The sequence below is a fragment of the Egretta garzetta genome, unplaced genomic scaffold, assembly GCF_000687185.1.
Source record: "Egretta garzetta isolate BGI_Z169 unplaced genomic scaffold, ASM68718v1 scaffold30, whole genome shotgun sequence".
NCBI classification, from domain to species: Eukaryota; Metazoa; Chordata; class Aves; order Pelecaniformes; family Ardeidae; genus Egretta; species Egretta garzetta.
This window is the reverse complement of record NW_009258383.1, coordinates 5775363-5798589: the sequence shown is the minus strand read 5'-3', so window position 1 is coordinate 5798589 and position 23227 is coordinate 5775363. Positions and strand designations below refer to the sequence as shown.

Here is a 23227-nt window from a genome sequence, read left to right as displayed (position 1 = left end):
TTGCAGATCCAACTTGGCTTTGGGTGGAAGACGAATATAGAGTGAAAAAAAAGTCTTCATGTCACTGTATAATATTTATGGTATCACATGCATAATGTGTGAAGAAGTTCTCATTTTTCCCCATCCCTAAAGAGACATGAAAGTTGGAGAAGGTACACTATAAAACAGCAGGCATAAACACAGGGCTGGAAAGGAAGTGAGGCAGTAGAAAGAAAGAAAGAGAGAAAGGAATAAGATAAATGTGTGTTTGCATAAAGGAGAGAGGGAAAGCTGCTTAGTCGGATTCCATTTCTGTGATAGCCATCAATGAATATATCAGAAGATGGTACAACCAACCTTTGTTTTTTGGAGGGGAAAAAAAAGGAAGAATATTCAAGCCAGCCATAACCTTATATCCTCACAGGGGTCAGGGAATTGCTCACATCTGCTGACTGTCAGTGGTTATGAAGTAAGCAGTTTTGACCATGGCTTACTCATTACTGCCAGGCTGGAGTTACGTGGCGTGTGAGCCAACAGGCTCAAGGCAGTAAAATTTTTACAGGCTGAGTACTGAAAAACTTAAGAGGGAAATGTGGCATAAATGTGACACAGAGCAAATTTCATATTCTACTGAGTAAGATCCACAAAGAAGTCATGGTGCATGTCCATGACCTGGCTGTTTAGTAAATATGATATTTGTATAATATCTTTTAGAAAAAAAATCCTCTATTGGGATTTAAAAATAGAAGTAGTTAACTCAGTGTACCTAACAACATCTTTTCCTACCTTATATTTTTATATTGCTGCTAAAGAAAAAAAAAACGCAGCAATGCTCATTAAGCACTTTGCTCTTTAACATGCCATTCTCCTTGATCCAGGACCATAGATTTCAAACCAGGAAGAAAAAGGCTGGCATCCGACCCAAAGTACTGAGAGGATAAGGACAGGGCTAGAAATTAGGATAAAGTTACATAGGCAGGAAAAAAGAAAGCTCTGTGGTCGAAGAAGAGAACAGAGAATGGAAGTAGTAGTTTGTCTGGGATATATTTGTATCCCGAGCACAACAGCCGCGTCTCCAGTGACTGGAGATGCAAACAACATGACAGTGTAAGTTTGGAGTTCTAGATTAAATTGTATATTAATCACAATTTCATCTCTTTTGAGTATTTAATTCTTTTCTCCTCCCAAGCACCAAATTGCTAATTGCAGCTCTGCAACTACATTTGCAAGGTTTCTGCAACATTTTTTGTGAAGAACTTCTGTAAAGATGTAGCTGAGCTGTCAGCCAGTGGCAGGAGTCTCTTGATACGGTTTGAGTGAGCACAGATCACAGTCCACATCTCTGGCTTGCAAAACTGGAGAGGGAGAGTAATAAAAAGTGTAAGATGTAACTTGAGGAGTAGGGGAAATTGCTTAAGACAAGGTGCTTCTAAGTCAATCTGTCTCCTTTAACAAAGAGAAGATGAAGAGTTGGCTTGACCATGGTATGTAAGTTGCTGAGGCTCCTCAATCGGCTCATCAGGAGTTTATCAAGAATCATGGCTTGGAAGCTTGTGCTGGATGAATTCAAATGGTAAATAAGGCATGTATTTAAATACTTACAGCTATTATTAACAATGAAGGAAATAGTTTTTTTTTCTGGACGTCGCTTAGGTTAGGTTTTGTCAAACCTGTCTTCAGACGTCTGCTGTGTAGTTGTCTGCACTTAAACTAATCAAGAAGAGCTTTCTTTATAGTCCAGTGGAGAGAAATGGGCTCTTTTAGGGTAGCATGAACCAAACTCTAGTCTCAGTTGTCTACTCTCAAAAGTCTCTCTGTGTTGGCCAAATCTCCATCCACTAAAACAGATCACAGGGTAACAATGTAGATGTCAGCATCTGAGCTAGGCATACCTAGTGTGTCTTTCTGGAAGACATGCCTTAGGGTAAGTGCAGGAGTAGTATTCTGTGATGTTAATCTACTGATTTGTTCTGGCCTTAAACTCTTTAGCCAAATACATGGCAACTGTCTAGGAATGCTTTTGTAGAAAACCTGCAGAGCTTCAAAGTGTTTTTAACATACTGAAAAAAGTAAATTAAGTATAAATTTGTTTTATTTAAAATAGTATAAAAATTGCAGTATTTTTAAAAACGGGTAGTTCAACTAAAACTAATGACACCTGATGTGTTTTTAAAACTGAAAATCTAATCCAGCACAGATATGCTAAGCTTACCCTATTACATGATTACATTGTTTTCTAGGTGGATAAGGTTTTAAAACTTGAAATTGGTAATAGACTTAAAGTACAGAACATTATCATCCAACCTTAAAAGATTTTCAGGTTGTTCTGTTCCTTTCTGGGAGATGATACTCTAATGATAAATATGTATATATATAAGAATGTATGTATATATAGTTTAGGGTCTAAGTAATGGAACTTTGCAAAGTTTCTTCAGTATACCTTCTTAGAAATCTCCTAATGTTTTTCTTTTCAAATTATGATTTATTCAGTGCCTTGTGGCAGCAGGGCATGTTAGAGGCAGAAGTAAGTGCTATCAGAATATGATCACTTTCTTGATGAAAAAATAATTAACCTCACAGTTGTTCTATAGCATGATACAGCATCACAAGCACAGATGGAATAGAACACAAAAAACATGGTTTTATTTCTATTAGTTTCATGGACTTGAGAAATTCTGTTGCATTACCAGTTGCATGCTGCACACTAATTTAGAGCTGTGCGTTGTATCAAAGCTATCATGTGTCGGTATAAAGTGTCCATGTGAAATTTAGTTCTGTCATGTAATCCTTTCTTTGCTTGGTACACAAATATTCTCCTGTCTGTAGCATCTTTATTAGCCTTTCCTGAGGGGGACAGAAGGAAAAGGGAGAGAGGAGTTTAAAATCCTATGGCCTTACCCATGAGAAATCGTAAAAAAAGCCTCCCACAAAGCTTGGAATTTTATGTAGAAGAGTTAAATTTTATCTTCACACCAGTCAGGATATGTTAATATAAATCAGCATAAGCAGAAAAAAAAACCTCCAAGCCCTTCACACTCTCAAAATTCACAGATCAGGAGCACAGCTGAAGGCTGAAGTTGGCTTGAATGTGTTATGTCCAGACACCCAGTGGCAGCTCTAATCCTTTTTAGCTGGTAGGTGTTGCAATGGAAAAGCTTGTAGTAGACCGTGTGTGTGCACATGCATATGTGTATAGTGCAATGGAGGTTTAAAAAGCACCGTACCGCACAAATGACAGAATGGTACAGGCTGTTCATGGTCATGTTTACAAGACAGGGATCTTTAGTTGTTTTATTTTGCAAAACGGAGCAAGTGGCTGCAATAATAATGTTCTGGTGGGGTAGAATCCACTATGCCAGGGGCAAGAGTCACTCACCCCTGTAGATACCCAGTAAAGGCTTGTTTTCCCAGTGCAATCCTAATTTAAGACCCCTGTCCTTCAAACACTTGGGCTTGTGCTTAAGTATACCATAACTCTGGGGCAGACCTGTAATTTATTCAGTGCTTTTTGGTGTCGAGGGCAACGGGACCCAGTCTCACCGAAACCTTCTGCAACTGCTGTAATACAAACGTTAAATAATAGTGAGCAAGACTATTGAAATGAAAGAGAATAGTCACATATTCAAACGAAAATGTGAATTATCATCAGAGGCTATTGTTCTTGTGTGTGAATTAAAACTATTACAGCTGTTATTTTGTCCCCCATTCTGATTGCAGAGGTAGATGAAAAATCCTGGTTTTGACTAAACTCATTTTTTGAGAAGGAGAAATAAGTGTAAGAATGATTCTATAATGCAAATTCAAAGAGGGTAGGATTGTGAAAATAGATAAAATGTAGCAGGTTTCAATGACAAAGTTTGCAAGAAAGCAGCCAGGTTTAGGGGAATAACATTTCAGTTATAATGTGACTTTTTACTAGGGCTTTTCTCTAGACCGCTTCGTCGTAGTGTAAGGAGAGAAAAATACATGTTAAAATCATGGAGATTTAATTGTTCTGACTAGAAACAAAAATGTTTTGATTAAAGGAAAAAACTTTTTACCAATGTATGATGACTTTATGGTCATTCTGTTTGTAGACAATTGATGTTTCAGACCAAGTTGTTCAGCAGAGAAATGTGATGGTTCTTGGTCCCAGTAAATACAGAGAAATTCTGCTACTGCTACGTTAATCCATATTAAGCTGCATTTCTCTATATTCTGTTATGGAGTGGTATAGCATTGCTTCTGCCTTCTTTTTTTTTCCTTTCTGATTTTTTTTTTTTTTTCTTTACTGTACTTAGAGAATTCTTCCTTTATTGCTTACATTCAGTTCCAGGACTGCCATGAACATGCTGCAGCCTCCAGTGAGAAATCTGAATAGGTGAATTAGATGCTTCAATTAAATCTAAAATCTTTGGGTAATTATGGCAGGTAATTTGCTAGTAGATATTTGCAATTATTTGAGTAGGTATTGATTTCATTGGATTATGTTGGCTGTCACTGTATTTCAGTTAATATCTAGTTTGTTTCTCACCATGAATGTTTCAGCCACTAGAAAAATGGTCTTTGGTGGCTGAAAAGTCTTTGTGCTGCATTGTATTTTGTGATAGACTTGCCTTGATCAAGTCCGTGTATAATGAGAGTTTTCTACCACGTTAGGATACCAGAAAGCTTTGCCAGTTTTCTTTCCAGAATCTTTATCTCTTATAATGCAACTAGCCTAATACACATTTAATTCAACTTTCACTTATCTACTGTCTTTCCACATGAATTTGCTGATGCACTTAAACTACCTCAACACAGGATATGTCTATCTCCAGAAGCCGTTTCAAAGCGTTATTTGCTTGTAGTGACTGGGAATCTGAGTCACGGGTAGCAGCTCCACTCTGCTAGTCTTGCATAGGAAAAGAAGAAAAGGGCAGTCTCTATGGCAGGTGTACCTGCAGTTTTTCCTCTCCTCACATGGACATAACTTCTCTTTCAAAGCTGACAGATCAGTTGTTCTTGTGTGGCAGAAAGGCAGACAGTACTTTCTTTGCTTTCCAGAGTGAGTCGTGCAATGGCAATTAAGTCCTTTGTATGAATTGCAACATGACTGCAAATTTGCTTAATCAAGATTAATACGATGGGGTGCATGGGGATGCATGCACAAGTGCAAACAATCATAATTAAGTCCAAAATGGCAAAATTAAGAAATGTATCATTGGAACTTGTTATGGACTTTAGATTATCTAAATTCGTATCTCAAGAACAGTTTCATTTCTTGAACAAATCTGATGTACATCTGCCCAGCTTCAGACCTCAGAGGTATTATTTGGATCTATTTTACTGTCCAAGTGTTTCCCTTTTTAGCTAGGTATTTCTCGCTTTATAGATTTCATCTCCTAAAATTAATATTTATTGGTGTTTCTCATCAGATCATAAATGAAGATTTTAATAACCAGGGCTGAAGCAGACGAACGGAAGTATGCTACCTCTTCTTTAACCGTTGTTCTCTTGTGTTATTCATACAAGTTGGTGGAGCAGAGATTAATGAATGCAGTAAATACTATTCAAACCCAAGGGAACAGTTGAGTCAAAGTATAGTCTGCAAAATGTAGAACATACCGAAGCACACTGAAATCAAGTATAGTACTGTGCAAGACATTGGGATTCCTTACATTGCACCTGGAAAAGTTTAGTTACAAGCGTTATTTTTTATAAAACATTACCTTTTCTGTTCACTAACTACCCAGCATCAATCTTGAATTAAAAACAAAGAATAAAAAAAAAAAAAGGAAAAAAAAAAATCAGTAAGTGCTTATATATGCTTGTGTAAAAGTGTAATGGGTGTTCCTTGTCATAACACCACTCAAGCTATGAAGTTATTACAGTTTTGTGGGAGCTGAGAATCTAGTTCCTTATGTTTCTGTGCAATATGCTGAAATGCTGTAAGATACACTATACACTAAATACTTTGTCCTCAAACTACAGCCTGCTTCGGTTTGCATTTAATTTTCATGTAGTCTTTACAACAATCAGGTATGCCAGAAGGTGCTATGCTTATTCAATGCAGAGATTTTTGCTGATTCCATCTGCTGGTAGAGTTTACCCAAAGCCCCCAACGGGAAGGTTTGCTATATTCCAGGCATTTTTCCCTCTTGGTTTACTTACCCCCCTCCTTCCAGCCTATACACACTCTGTGCATGCTTTTCAGATCGAGTAAGTGAGAGGCTGGGTGACAAATTAGACTGGAAGCATCTGTTTCTGCTTCTATGTTGGAAATGCTGAGACAAAAATATACTGTATGTAAAGTGAGTTAGTGCATTTATCTGACGTAAGTTCATTTTGGAGATGGTGCTTCACTAGCTGAATTGTCCCTGAAATTGGGCTACTACTAAAAATAAATTTTGCATTGTATGGTAGACTAAAAGAAACTAATAACACAGATGTACTGTAGAGGACGTAAAGATTCCTTGAAAATACATGACAAATCTGTATTTTAGTAACTGAACATACTGAATAGGGTTTTTTAACTGGGTCTGAACATTTTTTTTTTTAATCTTGGCCCTCAAAGATCAGGACTTTTCTGTTTGAATATAGGTTTAGGAACCTGTGTTAGCAAATATTTGCCCTTAGAATCAAGCATACCAAAATATGACTTTCAAGCCCCCAAGATTTAGGATTTTAACATTTATTTATTTACTTACTTATTTGTTTTAGTCTTTTGAAATTATTTCAGTTTTATCTGGTATCTTATAGTTTATCAAGCTGTTGATTTGATAAGATATTGCTCTCCAAATTTACGTTTTCTTATGTGCTCTCTTTAAAGAATTCTATTCCATAAGTATTGTACTTAGATGTTTGCGTTGAGAAATTAAAAGCAGGTTGCTCCAGGTTGCTGCTTAGAAAAAGAAAAAGATGAAGAGTAATAATCTTTTTTATGACAGCAGTACCATAAGGTTTTCTTGTACAGCATAAACCTCACAGCTAGCACCTACAGTTTCAGATTCTTAGGAGATAATTCATCGTAAAATGTCCAAGTTGCGTTTGGATTGGTGCAGTTCTCTTACAGTTGGTAAAATCCCGACACTTTTCAGACCAGGATTTTGAAGAAATTTTGTATGTTCAGCTTTAATAAAGTTAAATATATGAACAAAAATTTGCAGGACTGAGACCACAGTGAGGTTCTGTTTCTCATGTCTTAGAGAGTAATTGCAGAGAAAGGAAAAGATTAGTATGTATTACATCAGCTTTCCCTTGAGTAGAAAACCAAAGGTTCATTCTGATAACTTGTGTGGTATTAAGTAGATTATGCTTTGTAAGCACTAAAGTTTTATACCTAATTCCTGAAGCCACGAGTAATCTTAAAAGATGTCTAATAATAATTTGAATTGAAACTACATTTATTGGCACACATAAAAGGCAAAAGGTCATGCTGATGTTGTATGTGGTGTTCTTTCTTAGCTGTCCTGCACTGCTGCTGCAAAACGGAGAGTACTTCTGCTCAATAAAGTTTCAGTATATCATAAAACCTAAAAGCATACTTAAGTTAACAGCTGTCATAGTATCGCATCTTCCCTTGTTGGCAAGAGAAATGTGTAGCATTTGGTAACGCAGCATTAAGTATTTTGAAACATCTGTATGAACATGTCAAACATACGGGTTTGTATTCCACGTTGTGTTGTGGATCACCTCTTTCTCTTTATGAATGCTCTAGCTTTTAAAAGAGGTGCTAATTACATGTTCAATTAAGATAAACACTGACATTGTTTCTTACTAAATATCCCTGAAGACTTTGTGCAGGAAAACTATAACTCAAACTTCACAGTTTTTTTTTGTTATCTGTTTTTTTAATCTTCTTTTAAGGAGTTTAAGAGAGGAGGTAGACCCAAATCCTAGTCTGTTGTATAAAGTCCTTGTGCAGACTTGCAGTTGTAGAAATTTATAATTATGTTTAGAAGTACTTTTTTTTTTCTTCTTGTGGCCCACCATCTCTGACAGAGTATTTATATTCCCCAGAACTAACATTCTTTGCTCACTTGGACTATCAGTCTACAAAGCCACAGCTGTTCTTACTGTGTTTTCACCAGAGCTATGATATACTGAATAGGAAAGGGATTCTGATCTCAGCTGCACCGCTGTAAAATGTAGTTTTATATTTGACACGTTTCCGCTGACATCAGTTGAATTCCTCTGGATTTTCATGGCTGTAACTGAGATCAGAATTTAGTCTCCAGTCTCACTAGGTTATTCAAAGCCCTACAGCATCTTTTACTTAAATACCTTCCTGTTGTGGCAGTTCTTGCTGGCAATAGATATTGGTAATCTCATGTTTGGATTTCAGGATCCACAAGGATCCCAAACTAAGAGGCAGCCTCACTCAGGTCATGCCAGTGTAGTTCCAACTGGGTAAGGCTTTTCACAAAATACTCTACTTTGTAGGGGAGTATTTTGGCAGTAGCTGCTCCTTGCTTTTTATATCATAGCTTAGCATTGGTCATACTTGCCCAAGGAGTGGAAGCCATGGGAGAAATTCCTTCCTGAAGGAATTCAAATTTGTCTCCACCTCACCAAATCATCTTCTTGTTATGAAAGAACTCTCCCAGCACTGGACAACCCTCTTTGGTTTTTGAAGTTCTTCAGTATGCCGAAACAGCAAAGCAAGTCATCAGTAAGATGCTGTAGTCTTGTGGTTAGGGCACTGGAACAGGTCAGAAGTTTGAGATGTAGTTGTTATTACCAGAACTGAAGATCTGTTCATTGATTGCTTGATGTAATATGTGGAATTATCCCGGAAGACTTCCCCTTCTAAATGAATGCACTAACCACAAAACAACTCTATAAAGGTAGAGTATCACTGCTGTTTCTTTATTTAAAAAAAAAAAAAATAAAAAATTCTAGGCATCATCTTTTTATACAATTAATATCTCACCTGTGAGATGCTGCATTTATCAGAAATTTTGCATTATGGTCGTTTCTTCATTATGAACATATGAGGCCTACTATATGTGCAACCCTGTTATATTACTTACGCAGAGCTGATCTGATCAGTGAAAAAAAGTTGCCACGGATCCAGCAACCCAAGAGTCCCACAATTTGTGTGAGTAGGTCATCTGATGAATTTGTGATGCAGATCTTTTGCTGGTTTTCTGCCTGGTTGGAAGTCTCATCTACTCTAAGTGAGTTTGGGAAAATAAGATTAGAAATATGGTAACCCTAATGTTTCAGATTGCGTTACGAGGCACGTATCTGTCCTTACTGCATAAGGAGCACGGGCACTTGCTGCAAGGTTCTGGATTCATTTCTGAAGATCAGGAGCGTGCAAGTTTGTCAGATCTTGTTTGATTGAGTCGGCATATTCTGAACAAAATCAGTTTACTCTCCAAGTTAGGCAAGTCAAGAAAAAGAAATAGATTTAATTTGCATTCAGTGAGGTTTTTCCACCATGAAGGCTTTTTTTGGGGTAAACATTTTATTGTAACTGAAGGAGTTATAGGACAATCATCATGTTTTTGTGGTTTGATTGCTTCCCATTTCCTTAGAAGAAAGCTACATGTTGTATACAAATTTTGTTACAAACAAATTTGTTTTGTTAATATAGTATTACAGTAGTGTACAAAGCTGTCATAAAAATGGGGGATCCTGGGTACGCAACGCCTACATCAACTTTCTACCCTGATACCTGACCGTGAGAATACCAGTATCGTTGTCAAACATGTGCGGCTTGTGTAACAGACAGTGCCTTGTATATACTTAACAGGTGTTAGAAGAATAATTTGAAAAACTAAAACCCTTTGAAACTGAAATTGTTTGCTCCTAAGAAAGGGTCCTTGATATTTTTCTTATGCAATAAAAAAGAAAAGTGCTCCATTTTAAAAGGAAAACTTTAATGAGTGAATTTTTTGTAGCAGTTCAAAGTTATTGAGGTGCTATATTGTCAACAAGAGTTGCAGATCAACTTTAAAGTTTGTCAGTATAATTTGTCTCCTGCTATAGCTACACGGAGACGTCTTTGCCTGTGGGCCTGTATATTATGTAGTAAACTTTCAATTCCAAATTTGTTGGTCAGGCTTTGAATTGGTATTTCTGTAAAGACATACCAAAATCAGTATGTTTACCAATTATTATCTTGTCAGTATATATTTAATACTAATATCCATCTTATAAACAGGGGTTAGAAAACAAAATTTCTTCACTGACTATATTAAAATAGAGTAACCTAGAAGATACTAAGAGCCATATTTTAGCATATAGCAGCCCGCCATATCTTAATTTCAGTGGGATTGATGCTGTAATAAAGTTCTATATAAATTTTAATTGAGTCTGTCTGGTTGTCTGATTTCCCTAAAAGTTGTATTAGTTTGCTCTTTCATGAAGCTGGGCTAGAAAGCTGGAGGAAGAAAACCCACTACATAAACAGTTGTCTCTTTGTTTGAAGGTTCAAGCTCAAGTGAGACATGCAAAACTCAACTTTGACAAACTGAAGACTGATGTCTGTCAAAAAGTGGATCTTTTGGGAGCAAGCAGATGCAACCTCCTTTCTCATGTGTTAACAACATATCAGGTATCCAAAGAAAATGTTGACCTCCAAAAGAAAGATTTCCTGTTAATATATGTTTTTTTAAGAGGTTGCCATGGCAATATTCAATTGTAAGATTATATATAACTGGTATTGGAGAGGAGACATGAAATTTGCACTGAAAGCAGATCGGTGTTAAAGCTAACATTGCACTGAAATTCTCTCATACCTTACAGACAACACTTCTTCATTTTTGGGAAAAAACTTCGCACACGATGGCAGCCATCCATGAAAGTTTCAAAGGTTATCAGCCATATGAATTCACTATGTTAAAGGTAAGGAATACATAGATATGTTTGTTTGCCCAGTGATAACAAATAAAAGACTGTACAAGGATGTAGAAAGCACACATTCATATTTTGTCCGTATGTTGGCTGACAGCTTTATCCCTGTCCTGTCTTCATTTAAATACAGGTTTTCTGTTAAATACACTTCTGGCTGGTAGGATCAAACACTGCATGTAGAGTGCAGTGACTAAGGGACCTATTTCAGAGAAAGACGTTATTCAGGGCTGTACTTAAGTATGTGTTTAAGTGCTGACTGGGATTGTGTTCGATTGTTCCTGAAGAATCATAAAATCCATCAGAATTAGGGATTTGTGTTGCCCTCTAAAATCCCACAAGTGAATTAATACTACTTTGCCTGTTTTTAAAAACTCACATTCTTTAAGAAGGCCTTATTGGACTGAATATGAGTACATGGATGCTTAGGGTTCCCACACCTGTTTTGAAGTACTCAGACTTACTGCCCCTTAACTGCTGTGGGAAATACAGTTTTGCTTGACTAGTGGCATTTGCTGATCCTTTGTAATCTTTGAATATGGAATATGTGCAATATCTGACAGAAGTCTGAGTTCAGAGTTTCACCAGGTATCTAAAAATAAGCACTCATCATGGTGTATTTTCCTGGTCGCATCCCCTGTCCCCATACACATTTTGTGCTGTAGTTATTTTCTACAATGTAATACCTACATGATTGGCTGATCGTGTTTGCATGGGGAGAAAAATAACATTTGTCTGAAGGAGGTCTGACGGAAGTGTTACCAGCAGGAGGAAAGTGAGGAATGAGCAGCTTGTGGCAAAGCCGCTGTTTTCTTGGAAAAGACAACATGGTTTGAAAACAATTACAAGTCATAGCCTCAATCTATGAAACACTCGTGCATATGACATGTAGAAGTGGAAATTGGGCTACACTGTGCTCTATAGCCTGTGGCTACCCCAGAGCTCCTAGAAAAGAAGCACCTGAAGGCATAAGATTTAATTCACCCCAGACTACCAAACTGGTCTGTACATGACTATGCTATATTTAAAGTTGTTTTCTAGAATGTGGGTTGGGAGGGAGCGGTTTCTGAACTTTGAAGTGCATAAAGAGCTTGTGGAGACTGTTACTCCTGCAGCTTGAAACATCACAACAGACCAAACAAACAAATTTCAAGCTCAAGCTCTCCTGACCAGAGGACAAAAATAAAAGGAGGCTCATAAACTGTTTCATCTTACCCAGTCTCCAAAGAATCCTGTCTTGCAGAAGTCTTCATTTGCTATGAAGTTAACGTAACTCTAAGCTTCCTCCTTGCATAGTCCACATCATGGAAGATGGGGTTCAGCCAGAGGTTATGTCCAGGTTTCAGCATTTTTTTTCAGTTGAGCATAGTTATCTTGACGTTGCTAGTAACTGCCTACAGACTCACCAGTTAAACTCCAAACCAGAAAAGAAAGTCCCTTTATTCCCTCACCATTGCCTGCTCAGGAACCTTGGCACCCTGCTGGTGGACTGTTCTCCTCATAACTTCCCGATGTTAGAAGGTTTCTGAGGCATTTTTTCGCTTTGCTTTGATACAGACCAATTTCAGTCTAATTTGCGTAGGTAGCCTATACTGCTGTTGGGTGTTTATTTTTCATTCTCTTTTATATCTAAAAATGTGATCATTTGAAGAAGACACATGATATTTCAAAATGCATAGTAACATTTGGACACCTTGGAGAGAGACTTGTACAGAAAATGCCCCTGTTTTGGAGTGTGATGGAGGGTGAGAGACATTTGGCGATGCTTATCTTTTGAATCTCTTCCTTTTGCTATATTCTAAATTTGAAATTAGGTTGGGAATCTATAATGAAGAAATACAATCTATATTGAGTCCACACACGTGTAACAAGCACTCCCTTGAAGCACAAAGTAACTGTAAAAATGGTTGTGAATATTGTAGTGTGTTTAGGATGCAGCCTAACTTTGTTATGAGAATCTTAACCATTTTTATTGCTGACCTCCTGTGCTGAAAAGATGTAATTTCCTGGTTTTGCAGTGATATGTATGCTGAGAAATGATGCTAATCAGGAGGTAGTTTTATACTACAGAATTTCATGGAAGTCTGTGCTTTCAGAAAGCAGCTGCTTGGGAATAGTGTTACTGTGTTACTGCCTTTTAGTATCAGATCTCAATTTCTTTCAGCCTCTGGAGTGTGGGATTATTTTCTATACCAAAGTTAAGTCTCCTCCATGATGTCTTTTCTTCCAATTAGTAGTTTCTGTTGGTTTATATTAAACGATTGCTAAGGAGATTAAAAATCTGGTGGTTGCATCAGGTGAGATTCTGTTGCCTAAGAGAATAGGTGCCTGCTGCTACTTCAGGTGTCTTCCCAGGGTAAGTCACCTCACCTTTGCTTGTCCTTTCTGAAGGGTGTGGGACTCCCAGGAGTCCCATGTCTCCTCTGCTAGACCTGGGTGTGGAATAACAATGGATGTTTATGGTTAGGGAACTGATCCCTACCAGTCATATCATATGTTCATGCCAGAGTAACTATACATTAAGGAGCTGCAAGCTAATTCTACATTGAGATTACATAGTATTATTTTTTTATGAGGTATAATAAATGGTTATAGCTGATCTAGGGTAAGTGTAGTTTCTGATGGAGAAACTTTTGGTCTAAAGATGTACCCAGTGAAGATGCTGTGTCTGCTGTTGACTTAATGCATTAAAAATACATAATCAGAATGTACAGTTGCTTAAAACATACATAAAATATTTCAATGTTCCCATTTCTACATTTAATGAGGAGTTACCCCTTTAGGAATATTTTTTCCTGTCTTATATCTTAAAAGGGATCTTTTCTAAAAGAAAATTTTTAATTTCATGCTTGCAAATAATTTTTGTCTTTTATGATTCCAGTTCTGATACCAGCAGGTTAATTTTGCTCATACAAGTGATCCTTCTGAATTAAACTAAGCGTACATGTATGTAGGATTAGTGGTTTACTTTAAAAAAAGAATTTAAAGAAACTGTTAATATTTGATTTAGACGTAGATTGTCTTACTGAAAAATTAGAAGGTGCTCTGTACTGGAAAATTACTATTTGTATTTTGTAGTATGAATATATTCATGTACCAGGTTTACCTCAGGAAAGAGACTCTTAAACGCCTCTCGGGATTGTTTCTGGAAAGAAAACATTGTCTTTAGAGATGTTTGCCAAAGTCCCTTTATGAAAAGCAGCCCATTTGTTTTCTTTGCTTCAGGGTATATGCTGAGAGTAGTATAATTGTGCTATTGCAGCTGTATTTCCTAACTGCAAGTTTTATGCTTGATGAAAGACGACTATTAATGTGCGAACAGTTCTATATATCGTGATGTAAAAGTATCCGTTACTGTATCCATTGCTGTAATGTTAAAGATGATGGGCTGCTGTTTTGGTAAAGCCTTTAAGGTTTCGTTGTCTTGAAATTACCACATATCAAATTAATTCAAATTTATTCCAGGGGCTACTTTTCATCAATAATACCTCTTTCTAACTTCTGTCACTGTTTATTTGCCTTAGTTACTTAATGAATATTTATTTGCATTTTTTATGTTTTAATGCTGTAATACCAAACTTCCTGAAGAGTCTGTATGAGCCTAGAAATAATAATAGCCCTGGTAAGGGAGTTAAAAGGTGTAAATCTCAGTGCATCCATTTATTTCCATGCAAAGTGGAATGCTGCTGCCTGTGCTCCTTACGTGGTTTGAAGAACTCTGTCCAAACGGGTACTGCAACACGGGTCAGCCTTCTGCTGACCTTTGCTGTAGTCTGGTATCCTTTTTGTTTCTGTTTGTTGCGCTACAACTTTACCCATAGGCAAAATTGCATATAATCTTATATCTCTGGAGGGGCAGTTGGTTTTTTTGAGGTTTGGGGTTGGGTTTTTTATGATGAATCTCCATGAAGAAATTCTGACACTACCTGCTTTTCCTCTTCCCTTTCAGCTCTCCCCCCAAATGAAACATGTCCAAGTTTTTGTCTCCTCAGTGGTGTTGCACTTCTCCATATGTGTTGTGACATCCCGGGATGTGTTCCTGGCTGCTAGAGTTGCCCGTAGCTGTGTTGCTTTAATTCTTTCTCAGTCAAGAGGAAGCGCGTTAGTTATCCAAGGCACTTGGGGGGAACTGTGGGTGAGCTGAGCACATTGTCAACACTCTGGTGATTTAACTGCAGAGGACAGGTTTTGTGTGCAGTCCAGATGACCTTGGCTTGACTTGAAAGCAGCCCAGATGTAGGTGAAGGAATTTTCTAAGTGAGTAGCAGTCAGCCTAGGAACAGTGCCTGAGCTGGAACCAGAGTTAACTCTGCAGTGGAGGAGCCTCTTGTCAGTTTGGATATTTAGTGTGAGTACTGGGAGCAAACAAAATATCACTGGGTGACTTTTGGTTGTAGACAGACAAGATAGGCAGAGTGAACAACTGTGAACTTGCTCTACTAGCATGTACGGTCTTACCCTGATTTTTACAGTAAAAGAGAAATAAAGAAGCTAGGAAGAAAGCTTTCTAAACACGAGAAGATCCTACCTTCAGTCACATATTGGTGCAGCTCACGACAAAGTCCCTGTGAGTTCATCACACGAGCCACAGACGAGTGCTATGAAGTTACACATTTGTCTGCTCTCAGCCATCAAAGTCAGGTCCACTTCATACACCCAACTGAAGTGTGCTTGCTTTTGTCTGAGCTTGGTCTGTATCTGTATAGCCTTGTTTAATCACTACACTTTCTAGATGACGGGACTTCTTCCCATCTTCTGATGTAACCTGAAACAATTAACTGAATATCAAGAGTTTCATTTCTACACATGCTGACAATAGGCGATTGCATTACCATGGGTTCTTGTTCAGAAAACAGTTTACAATGGCTTTTAAACATTCAGTTTTATTTCATGCCCATTCTGTAAATTTTCTTTTAATCTTTTTTAAAAGATAACGTGAGTCCGTATTGTACATTGGGATGTGGAGTAGAGAGAGGCAGGAGAGAGGAAAATACTTCCATTATTTGCTTTCAGAATTGGAGGGAATATTGTCTAAATTAAGTTGCTAAATTGAATTACTGCATTAAAATACAGCTGGTGATTTTTAACAATTTTTATCATAATCTCCTTTGAAACTGAAGCTATATTTCAGAGCTATGTTTATTTTTCTAATACAGGAAATATTAACTGCCATTATTATCATGCTGTTTCCTTCCCAAGGCACTTGTGAACTCCATTTCTATATGCTGTTTCCGTGGTTTGATCACAGTCCTTTAAATATGGATTTCCTGAAACACTCATGAAGCATCATAAAATGTAGTTCCTTGTATTTTTCTTGGTGAAGATGCAGAAGATTTTACTTCTGATAATTTTTGTTAAGTTGTGTAATTAAGCAGTACGTAAAGTAGCTCTGTTTGTTGTTCAAAACCGTTACATCCTTCTCGGGGCAGGCTCTGTGCTGCTGTACTTAATGGCAGACAGAGCACCACAACTGTTGCACCATCACCCTCTGACTATGGTAAAATGTGTGCCGTACTATGAAGGTGTCCAACACAGTTCAAGTGCCCAAAGCGGTACAGTTCCCATAATGCGAAGCTCTGCTGTCTTTCTCTGCACTGCACATTTGTGCAAGTATAGTGCATATTCTTATGGTTTTGAACTCTAATCCAGGGCCTGTCAATGGCATAATTCCCATCAATTTTAATAGTACAAGAAGTGCGATCTAATCGATACCTGGTACAAATGCAGTTAAAGGGTAACATGTTAATTCATAGGTGATCTAGCTGAAGTGGCGAGTGTCCATTATGCAGAATCCAAGAAGTACACATAGAAGTGGTTCTGGTTAGCACTGTTAACAGTTTCCAGAAAAAGGTAAATTTCTGTAATGCCTGTTTATTATTGCTGCTTTTGCAATCCCTCATCTTTTGACACACAATGTCTGCAGTGCTCTAGATGCCTATGACAAGTTAATCTGTGGTATTAGATAGAAGAATTAACTTACTGAGAGGGAAAAAGGAAAAAGCAACTGCAGTGTATGACCCGTACATTAGTTTGGTTTCTAAAACACTGAAGTATACATTTCCTCATACAGACAAGTACTGAGCCAAGCAGAAACTGGAATGCCCCTTCTGGGGACTCACCTGACCTGGCTAACAGGGCAGTGCAAACAAGACCTGCGACATGCCTGGGAATGCTTTTCTTGTAACAGATGGGCTGGGGACTCTAACTTTTATTCAGTAGATGAGATGGACTTAGCGGCCACATTTTTCTCTTTGTTTTACTATACTGATTAAACATACTACTGTTTTGTTAAAACTCTAGATGCAAAGCCATTACATTTTTGTGTTCGTTATGTTTTAGACAAAAAGGGGGCTTATTTGTTTTATCCTCAGCTTTTGGGGGGACTGAGGGAGAGGGTGGATGAGATGCATTGCTATGAATATCAGTGAGACGTAAATAAACTTAATTACAAGTGGTCAGGACTAGTCACATAAAACATGGGTTTGTTTCTCAGAAACTGAGTTGGACTTTGGAAAGAGGAACATGTTTTCACCTTCACAGCAAAACCATTTGATAGAGCCAAATATTCACACTGCTAACATCTGCAATTATTTAATTACTATCTTCAGTTATTTATTTTTTCATACAGAAGTACTAATTAATGCACAACAGGGACAAACATCAGTATATTTATCACTTCCGTAATCTCAAAGAGTCAGTCTATAATGCTTTATATGGTGGCTTGTTCACATGTCAAAATTTTGGTTATAAAAATTCTGACCATGAAACTGTGCATTGTTAACTTATAGCATGGTCTTTCAAACTGCAAAAGGACAGTAGGGTTTTGTAATACCACACCTGGCCTCTAATTAATCATCCAAGATTTAACACTTATTTTCAGATTCAGGATACAAGTAGTACTGTCCCACTACAGTGCAGTTGCCAAGGCTATGTGAATAATTGTGTCAGGAAAAAAGAATAAAGAAGTAAAGAAGCCATATAGAAGGAACAAACAGATGTAAAGAATTAATTTTACTCATTTATAAAAAAAAATAAATAAGGCAAATCCCCAAAATGGCAAACAAACATGCTTTTGGTGCCTGCTTTGCACATGGTATAGATGATTTTACTTAGAAATATTGGAAAAGAACATGAGTTTAGAAGTCGCCAAGAGTCACCTTCTTATATAAAGTGTGTTCATATGACTATTGAATGAGTATCTTCTGACATTTTGTATTTTACTTGTTTGAGTCAGATACAGTTTTGATACAGCTCAGAAACATTCTTGCTTAATTTATGTAGGTTCTGTAGTCTGGTTTGGCCTTAAATGACACACCTTTGCTTCCCTAATTCTGTTTTGTTTTCTTCTCTTCATTTATATTTGGTTATGATCTAGAGCTTACAAGATCCTGTGAATAAACTAACAGAAAAAGCAGAAAAGGAGGACCTGCAGATTGAGAGCACCAAATCAGTACAAGATCAGCAGAGTCAGTAAGTCACATGACCTATATATTAAAATCATAAGTATTTTTGTCTATAATATGCTTTCTGGTTGCTAAAGTCACCAGACATATTTATAAATGGAAATATAGACACAGCCAGTCCGATCACGCTAGCTAATAGTAAGCTTAATACAAGAATTCCTAAAATGCTGTAATGTGTACGTGAAAAGTAATAAACTTTATGGTGAAATTAAGAGCTTTAAGAAGACCTATTAAAACTTTACATGTTTTTCATCTTTCCTAGCCTTCTCTTTATTTTTCAGCTTTTGCTTCATTTTTTCTTTAGTATAAGAAATGGTAAACAACTGCACATGGGAGAAGATAGATAAGCATTGTATTTCGCCCTTCAGCAGCATCTCCTTTCACCTGGGAATAGGATATGGATTCCTGATTGCTATGAGCAGCGATTAAGTTTTGTAATGTATACAGCATCGGTTAGTAATCCAATGAAGCAGTAGGTACTTAGTAAAAAGTACATCTAAGTCAGCTGATGCTATCAAGGTTTGAGTTACCTGTAGCTCTGAGGTGAGAGAGACTTATGAATGGGCTGCTATGGGGAGAGGAGAACAGGAGAACGAGATGCGATCCCTCTCCTACAGGACCATCAGGGTTCAGTTGCGAGGAGATGCAACGTTGATATAATCCTGCTGCCACCTGTTGTTTTGACTATCCCTGGTTAAATGAAGCACCCAGCAAAGGATCAGTTGTCACAAAGCAGAGAACAGCTTGACTGATAATTAGTAGATTTTGCTCATCTATTTATAATAATGGGTTTTTCAAGAGTTCAGTTTTCCAGTCCTTTTCCTTGTTTAGATTCAGAACCACTGACCAAAATCAGTTTATAAATTGGTCAGGTTTGGTGCTATTCAGATTAGAAAGGTCTCAGCCAAGTACCGTTTGGCAGGTGGTTGTTTCCACAGCAGTTCCCTGAATCTGCTGCTTCTTATGTGACAATAATAAAGAATTTCATTAAAAAAAAGTGTTTTCCTCAATGCTGAATATAAAATTCTAGAATGAATGCATGGTTCATGCAAGATGTATGCATTGGCACCTACCAGTAAATGCATCAGATGCCATGTCATGGTTGTACTTGTTTTTATTTATGGATTATCTGTTTCCTTGTCTGTAATAAAGCTGAGGGGAAACCGTATGTCACCATTTTGCTGTCTAAAATAAAACATAAACAGACATCTAAGATTTCTAGAAGAATTACACAAAACAAAGCTTTGAACGTCCTCATGAACTTTCCATTCACAGTAAACATTCATTATACTAGAATTTGGCCTGAATCTAATTTTCCCCTGCTCCCCAGAAGCCTATCTTCAATAGCAGGGGAGGTGGCTCCTCCCATGCTATCACTAGAGGAGAGGAGGAACGTGACTACACAGTCCTCTTCACCACCACATCAGCCTTGTGGCTGCTTCATTCCCTACTGATTGAATGGCTTTACACAAAATAATAGCAGTTAGAAAGTATATATTCTTTATTGAAGAGATTACCTTTGTGTAAGAATTGCATGTAAACCACAGCTTTTTTCTGTCAAGTGCTTTTTCATCAACACTGCTGATTTGATTGTTTAGAAATCTGCTGACATGCGACAAAACTCACCTGACTTGATTTTTAATTATTTGCTGTTAAAAAGAGAAGTGCAAAGTGGGGGTTTCTTTTTTTTTTTTTTTTTTTAACAGTTGTACCTCCTTCATGATAGCTATGAAAGACCAAATCTGGAAAGGCAGAATACACTGTATTTTTCATCAGAGAGATTTAGTTAGATTAAAAATGTAAGGTTTTGATAGTTGGTCTTCAATCTAATCTTTGTTTTCAACAGACTTCTGCCAATGAAACAATAGAAGTTAACAACAGACCAGCACATACAGCAAATGCAAGAGTCCATCTGAATTACTGTTTACTTTTTAGTTATATGATTCTGCAATGATGTCACCAAAAAGAAAAATGTATTTGTATTCTATAGGCTTAGAATTGTTTTCTCAATTTTTTTTTTATCCTTTGAAATTAAGGTTGATTTCGTTAGATGAGGAGAGCCACACCAAGGAATCCAACTATTCAGGTATGTTATTTCATGTTACCATAACTTCGCAAATGCTCTAATACATGTTTTTTCCATTTTTTTTTATTTCATATATGTTCAACTTCACTCAGCAAATCCCTACAAATGCATAAAACTTAAGGCTAGGAAGATGTGTTAAACCTAGTCTCTTATATATTATGTCCCACTGCTTTTCATTCAGTTACTCTCAGTTGGGTCAAATAGCTTGTCTTCCAAAGCAGAGCTCTTACATTGGGCATGTCCTTAAGGAAAGGATCTACAGATTAGCAGGTGTTGAGACAAGGAAAGTATGCCACTTAGCTTGCTAGTTTATTCCAGTGATTAAACATGTACTCTGTTAAAAACTTGATGAATTCAGTGGAACTTCTTCCTAAAAGCTAGGCAAAGTCATACTCAGCTGCTGCCAGTGACCTGATCCATGGTTATTACCGAGTGACACAGCCAGGCTCTAATTGGAGGTGCAGAGTGAAAGAATGGGAGGCAATGGATGCAAGTGACAGGATGGGAAATTCTCATTACATACTAGGAAAGAAAGCATTCATGGTGAGAGTGGCGAAGTGCTGGAAGAAGTGCCCAGATGGGCTGTTGAATCTTCATCCCTGAAGATCTTCAAGACTTGACAGAACACGTCCCTGGAAAACCTGATCTAACTTCATAGCTGGCACCACTCTGACAAGGGGCTTGGACAAGATAAACCCCAGAGGTCTTTCCAGCCTAAATAATGCCATGGCTTATAGTATACCTTTTTCTACGAAGTCAGTGGAGAATCCCTTTAATATGTATTCTTTTATCCTCCGTGAAGGTATTTAAAAGGTACTACATTAAGGTGCTTCTGGCATCTTCATTTCAATAGGCTAACCAGATTCATGTCCTAAAGACATCTTCTCTAGTCCTTTATTTTTTAAGTTGTTTTTTTTTTTTTCCATTCCACTTTCCAACATCCCTTTTAAAATGTGAAATATATAACAGGACAAGACATTTCTGATGTTGGTCTCTCCTGTCATGCTTCTAGAAGGTAAAATCACATTTTTGTTTCTATATCCAAGAAGGGTACCTCATTTTGCTGCAACATCAAGTTAGAAGCTCATATTTGAATTTGTTGTTTATCAAGACTCAGTTCCTTTTGGTCACAGATTTCCAGAACTCATTCTTCCTTTCTGCAGCATGGCTTATACTACTTATTCCTAGAGATACAACTTAGGACTTAGTGGTCTTAAATTCTCCCATCTTTTGACTACAGAAACTGAATGACTGGCCTGAATGACCACCTCTAATAGTCTGTTAGTTGTTTGCACATTTTTTTCAAGAGTGACTTGGTGTTTACTTCCAGATGACTGCTAAAGACATTGAATAGCGATGGATATAACACTAAACCTTGCAGATCTAAACTAGAAACACTTATGCTTTGCAAGTATTTCTCCTAACAACTGGTTTTTGACATCTGTTAGTTGTCATGTTCCTAATCCATTCAATATGTTCATTATAGATATTATGCGGTGCTAACTTTTTAGCTGGAAGGCTATGCATTGCAAAGTCAAGTTGTTTCTAAACAAATATCTTTACCAAAGAAAGCTCATAGTTTTATCAAAGAATGAAATTAGCTGGGGTTTTTTAACTAGGTCTGCTTTCCATAAAAACACCTTTTATTATAGGAGCATTTATTATGTTTGTATTCTTTTGCTGAATCCCATACGGAACAGGATTCAGTTAATGTTTTGCCTAGGAGTAATGGTGAGCTACCAGCCCATAGTTACCTACAATTACTTGAGTCACCCTGTTAATTATTGTTGTTGTTTGGGTCGTTTTTGTAATAATGTCACAATATGAGGACTTTTCCAGTGTTTTGAAGTTTCACCCATTTTGCATTTAATTAGCTCAGATAACTCTTTGATGAGGTACAGTAATATTCTCGGACAAAAAATCTGACTTATATTTTCTTAGCAGATGTTTTCCTGAATCTCAGTTACTTATGGGCTGTAAAATATTTCACCATCGTCCATAATATAAATACCTTGTTCTGTCTCTTTCTCCATCGCTTCTAAAAGGAACTGAAGTATTTTGGAATACATCTGCCTGCTCTGCTAAATTTTTCCATCTCTATACACTAGTGGGTCTGTGCCATTGCTAAGATTTTTTTTTTCTTAAAGTACTCTGTACATACTAAAGTAATAGAGATGTATTGCTACTAGTGATGGAGTTGTGTTTCTTCTTAGTTTTCCTCATCAACTACTTCTACTTCATAACTTCAATTTTTTTATCATTTGCTCTGCATTTTCCCTTAATATACTATGAGTGTTTTTAAGATTGGCTCCATCATGTTTACCCCTGAACTAAAGCAGGCTTTCAGCAACAGTTGTACATTTTTCATTACAGAATTGTGGCCATCCATATCTCAGCTTTCATGAACTTCTCTTTCTGATTTTTTTTTTTCCCTTCTGCCAGTCAGTTTGGGGCTCGGTTTTTCCCCTTTAGCATTGTCCTTTTATGGAAGCATCATGCATATTTGTCCATATATATTTATACCTCTTCTATCTATTTCTGTATAGAGTGTAATCAGGTGTGATCATGGGTCTTTAAATGACCAGCTGATTCTAGTGCTGGTGGCATATTTCTGTCATTGTCCTAGCAACACCTTGTTAAAATAATATGGTCCAAACAGCAAGTTGTTCTGTTTCAGTTAGTCTGAACACACCTTGAAGTTTCTCTTGAAAGGGTTTGGTATTCAATTTTTATTCCTCTATAGAGAATTGTATTTCTCCTTTCCAGCCTCAAACCTGAGGCTTCCAGCAGATCTGCCTTCCAGTTCTGGCAACACCAGGACCGACCCCTTCATTTGCCTTTAGAGCCACAGACTTACTTGTCTAGAAGCTAGATTTCC

General features: G+C 37.2%; 1 protein-coding gene across 3 annotated transcripts in view; it reads left to right on the top strand.

Moving 5' to 3' along the window:
* ICA1 (islet cell autoantigen 1) overlaps window positions 1–23227 on the top strand; it is a 60863-nt gene that overhangs the window by 25089 nt on the left and 12547 nt on the right. For all 3 annotated transcript variants that reach the window (XM_035897082.1, XM_035897079.1, XM_035897073.1), the window contains exons 6-9: window positions 10379–10504; window positions 10696–10794; window positions 18176–18270; window positions 20300–20349. In XM_035897082.1, coding sequence (XP_035752975.1) covers window positions 10379–10504; window positions 10696–10794; window positions 18176–18270; window positions 20300–20349 — 370 coding nt within the window. The remainder of the gene's footprint in view (window positions 1–10378; window positions 10505–10695; window positions 10795–18175; window positions 18271–20299; window positions 20350–23227) is intronic.